Below are 4,148 nucleotides of genomic sequence, written 5' to 3' on the forward strand. Positions count from 1 at the left end.
TTGCTTTTCTTTTCGTGGTATATAGATTAATAGCCTGGATATTCAAATGAAGTGGAGTTTCGATTCCTCACAATAAATAAATACATGACAAAATAACAGTCTCAGAGCTGTACCCTGGGACTCTGAAACTGTTCTAGCTGTGCTACTGGAGTGCTGGGCAGCCTTTTTCAAAGGGGTTTAAATCAATCTGTGAGGTGCAGCTCTGCCTTTTTAAGGAGGTTTTGATAACACTTTTGAATTGGTGTTGCCTTTACCGAGCCTTGTCATTTTTTTTTTATAGGGAATGGGTGGGAAGAGAGATGTCTGGAGAACAGATGACTTTACATTGTGAGGGAGTTTCATCTCACCCCTTTGCAACTTCCTTTCAAAGAACTGGGAGGCTCCTTACAGCGAGCGAGAGCCCAGGGCATTGCCAAGGGGAAAGAGCTTACACCGATGCAGACACCGACACACACACACAGGACTTGCCTGCTTTCATCTGGGCACGGGGCAATGTCCTTCACTAACCTCAAGTTCAAGGAATTGGGGGAAGAGGAGCCCAACTCTGATGATGACAACCTGGACACGGTGAAAGCTTTGACAGCCAAACTAAACTTACAGACTCGGCGACCCTCATACTTGGAATGGAAAGACATGGTTCAGAGTCGGCCATGGAGCAGCAAAGTGCAGAGGGCTGCCATGGGCCCCCTGCCCGAGGACGCCAGCAGGACTCGTGTCCTCAGTCAAAACCAGGGTGCCCAAAAGAGGCAGGTTTGTGGCTTTGCCAGTATGGATGAGGCCTTGGAGTGGCTGCGGAATGAGCTGGCAAGTATCCTGAGACAGTTCAATATGTGTGTGTGTTGGGGACAAGACGTGGGCCCATGGGAGAAGGAATGAGAGCAGACTTTGGGATGAGAACTGTAGGCCAAGAGCTCAGGGAAGAAGAAAGGGGTGCAGAAAGGGATTGAGAAGGTGGTGTGCATTGGGGAGGGTCAGAAAGCTGCTCGGGGGCAAACCTGGTAGGATGGACAAGGGTTGAGTGGTGTAGTACAAGGAGAACATTTGAAGGTTTATCAAATCAGGAACGGCGTGGAATACATTTATAGAGACTGGTTATTTCTCCTTGAACCAGGGAAAGAGAGGGACTTAACTGGGTAGAGCTTCCACTGATAATTAGGCCAATCAAAATAAGATATGTGTGGTTTCTTTAAATTCAGCACCTGGCGTGACCACGTTTCGCCCTTTAGAAGGGGATTCCAATTACACTTTCATCCCAAAAGCCACACAAACAGTCCTTCCGCCGAGTGGCAGCAGATTGGAACCCCTTTTAGTCCTAACCCTCAGGTGCTGGATTGAAAGAAACCACCAAGACCTTCTTTCTGTTGGCAGATCAGCGCCTCTCGTGTTCTCTGGTGCCACTCATTCCCGTGCCTGACAGCTGTCTAGTATCGGAGCGGTCCAGGGCTGGAACACAGCTGTAGCTAGAAGTTATCCCGACACTGCTGATACTCAGAGCCAGGATCCAATAGCGGTCCAAGTTTACCAGCAGAGGACAGGTTGGTTAGCCGGGTAGACCTGGGAGACATGATTTGGGAGTGCGCAGTGTGGAACACAGAATGGACCTCTCCACGTGAATCTGTTGGGTTCTTTCACAAGATGCTGTGCTTGATGGATCACGTGAATATTTTGGACTCCTTGGATCACTCAAACTCAGTTCAACAGTTTTAGTTCTGTCAAACCATCACTTAGGGGGCCCTGTTACTAAATCATGTTAAGAGCTAATGTGTGCTTAATGTGGGAATAAACGTGTTACAGCATTTTGCAGTTATGTGCCTGTCAGCATGTGCTAATTGCATGCTAATTTGGGAGGGAAGGGGGTCACGGGCAGCATTCATATTAGCGTGAGCTTACTGGCTAATGCAGACGTAACATGGGACTATTCAATATCTGCTAAAGAGGAGGCAGCAAGTGCTCCCACGTTGATATTTTTCAGGTCTCACGTGCTTGAAGAAAAAGAAAAGCGATGAAACCCGTAATTTGGGGCTATGTTAGAAACTGGCCTAGTGCGCAAGAAAGTCCTGCGTTCTAAAGCACTAAACTCATTTCTTCCTCTCTTTCTCGGACTTTCTCAGTAATGCCATTTTTGCTGATCTTTTTCTTCTATGAGAATAGTCGGGGGCAGAGGGGGGTTGACTTTTTCCATTCTTTCTCAGCTCGGCTGCTTGTAGGGAATGACACAAACAGTTCCGAAATCAACCAGTTCCAAGTAACCCAGATACAGTCATTAAGCACATAAGCACATAAGCAATGCCTCTGCCGGGTCAGACCTGAGGTCCATCGTGCCCAGCAGTCCGCTCACGCGGCGGCCCAACAGGTCCAGAACCTGCGTAATAATCCTCTATCTATACCCCTCTATCCCCTTTTCCAACAGGAAATTGTCCAATCCTTTCTTAAACCCCAGTACCGTACTCTGCCCTATTACATCCTCTGGAAGCGCATTCCAGGTGTCCACCACCCGCTGAGTAAAGAAAAACTTCCTAGCATTTGTTTTGAATCTATCCCCTTCTAATTTTTCCGAGTGCCCTCTTGTTCTTTTATGTTTTGAAAGTTTGAAGAATCTGTCTCTCTCCACTTTCTCTATGCCCTTCATGATCTTGTAGGTCTCTATCATGTCTCCTCTGAGTCTCCGCTTTTCCAGGGAGAAGAGCTCCAGCTTCTCCAATCTTTTAGTGTATGAAAGGTTTTCCATGCCCTTAATCATTCGTGCCGCTCTCCTCTGGACCCTCTCAAGTATTGCCATATCCTTCTTAAGGTGCGGTGACCAATACTGAACACAGTACTCCAGGTGCGGGCGCCTGGATTTATTCAAAGTCAATATTGAGAGAGGAATATAGGAAGGACAAGAGAATAGGGAGGGGACATTTCTATCTCTGCCATCTGTTTACGCTTCTTTCTGACTCCGGTTATGGTATCCCAGTGCTCTGTTACCAGTCTGGCTCCAGCACACATAGGAACAAGAGCTGTGGCCAAATCTCTGTCACCTGGGGTCACACGTTGCCTCCAGGCCGAAAGTTTAGTCAGGCCTTGAATGTTCACACTTGATTCCTTCACTTAGGGCTGGGGAGCAGTTTCATAGCTTTGACCTGAGGGCTGCCGTGTGAGCGGACTGCTGGGCACGATGGACCACGGGTCTGACCCAGCAGCGGCAATTCTTATGTTCTTATTTGGGGAAAGCAGTTTGTGCTTTGGTGGTCTTACTGGTGTTTTGAGCTAGCACTAATGCGGTTTCAATCATTTCTCTCCCCACTTCCTGCAGCGTGATATGCAAGCAGTGGATCATAAACTTGCCCGCCAGCTGATGACGCTCCGAAGTCAGATCCACCGACTGAAGGTCGAGCAAGCTTGTCACCAACACAAAGAAATGTTGGATGATGCAGCCTTCGGACTAGAAGGATGTGAAGAAGATTCAGACCTGTTGTGCAATATTCCACCCCGAGCTGCCTTCTCACTCTCCACTCCACTCAAGCACATTGGTGTTACACGGATGAATATTAATTCCAGACGATTCTCACTCTGCTGAAGGCCAGCACAAGCTTTTGCTGCTAAGCCACTGCCTTGTCACAGCTAGCATGGACAGAATCTTCTGGGGAAAAAAAAATGGATTAAACTGTCTTTCGGAGCAGGGATTATTCATCTTTGGAAGAAAAGTGGAGGTCTAGGCTAATGACAATCAGTGAAACAGAGTTCATCCCCCTGCAGCTCCTTGTGACCTTGGGCAAGTCACTTAACCCTCCACTGCCCCAGGTGCAAAAAGAACATAGACTATGAACCCCACTTGTATAGAATATATGCCCCTCAGGAAGGCAATACAGTATATCAAATCTCTTTCCCACTTTAAGATCCCATCTGAATGTTTTCCCTGTCATGCATCTGACTGATCAAAGGCTTTTCTCAGAGACATAGAAAGGGAAAAAGATCCTTTGGGGCAAATATTCCAAGTGAGAACCAGGCTAAATCCATGGTGGTCCAAGGACAGAGTTGGAAATTAGCCAGATAGGAGTCAGCACTGAATATTTAGGTCTAACGTAGCCGTTGACTGACAACAGCTGAATATTTCTCCTTTTGTGAATAACACTATTATTTCGTTGACATTCTGGGACACTCCCTAA

The 4,148-nt window shown here is 47.3% G+C and overlaps 1 protein-coding gene across 1 annotated transcript; it reads left to right on the forward strand.

Moving 5' to 3' along the window:
• FAM167B (family with sequence similarity 167 member B) lies at positions 1-3,665 on the forward strand. Its single transcript, XM_033953888.1, has 2 exons — positions 1-804; positions 3,296-3,665. The coding sequence occupies exons 1-2, from the start codon at positions 436-438 to the stop codon at positions 3,557-3,559; spliced, it is 633 nt and encodes a 210-aa protein (XP_033809779.1). The 5' UTR covers positions 1-435; the 3' UTR covers positions 3,560-3,665.
• Positions 3,666-4,148: the final 483 nt, after the last annotated feature.

This window comes from Geotrypetes seraphini, chromosome 8 (genome assembly GCF_902459505.1).
Source record: "Geotrypetes seraphini chromosome 8, aGeoSer1.1, whole genome shotgun sequence".
Classification (NCBI taxonomy): Eukaryota; Metazoa; Chordata; class Amphibia; order Gymnophiona; family Dermophiidae; genus Geotrypetes; species Geotrypetes seraphini.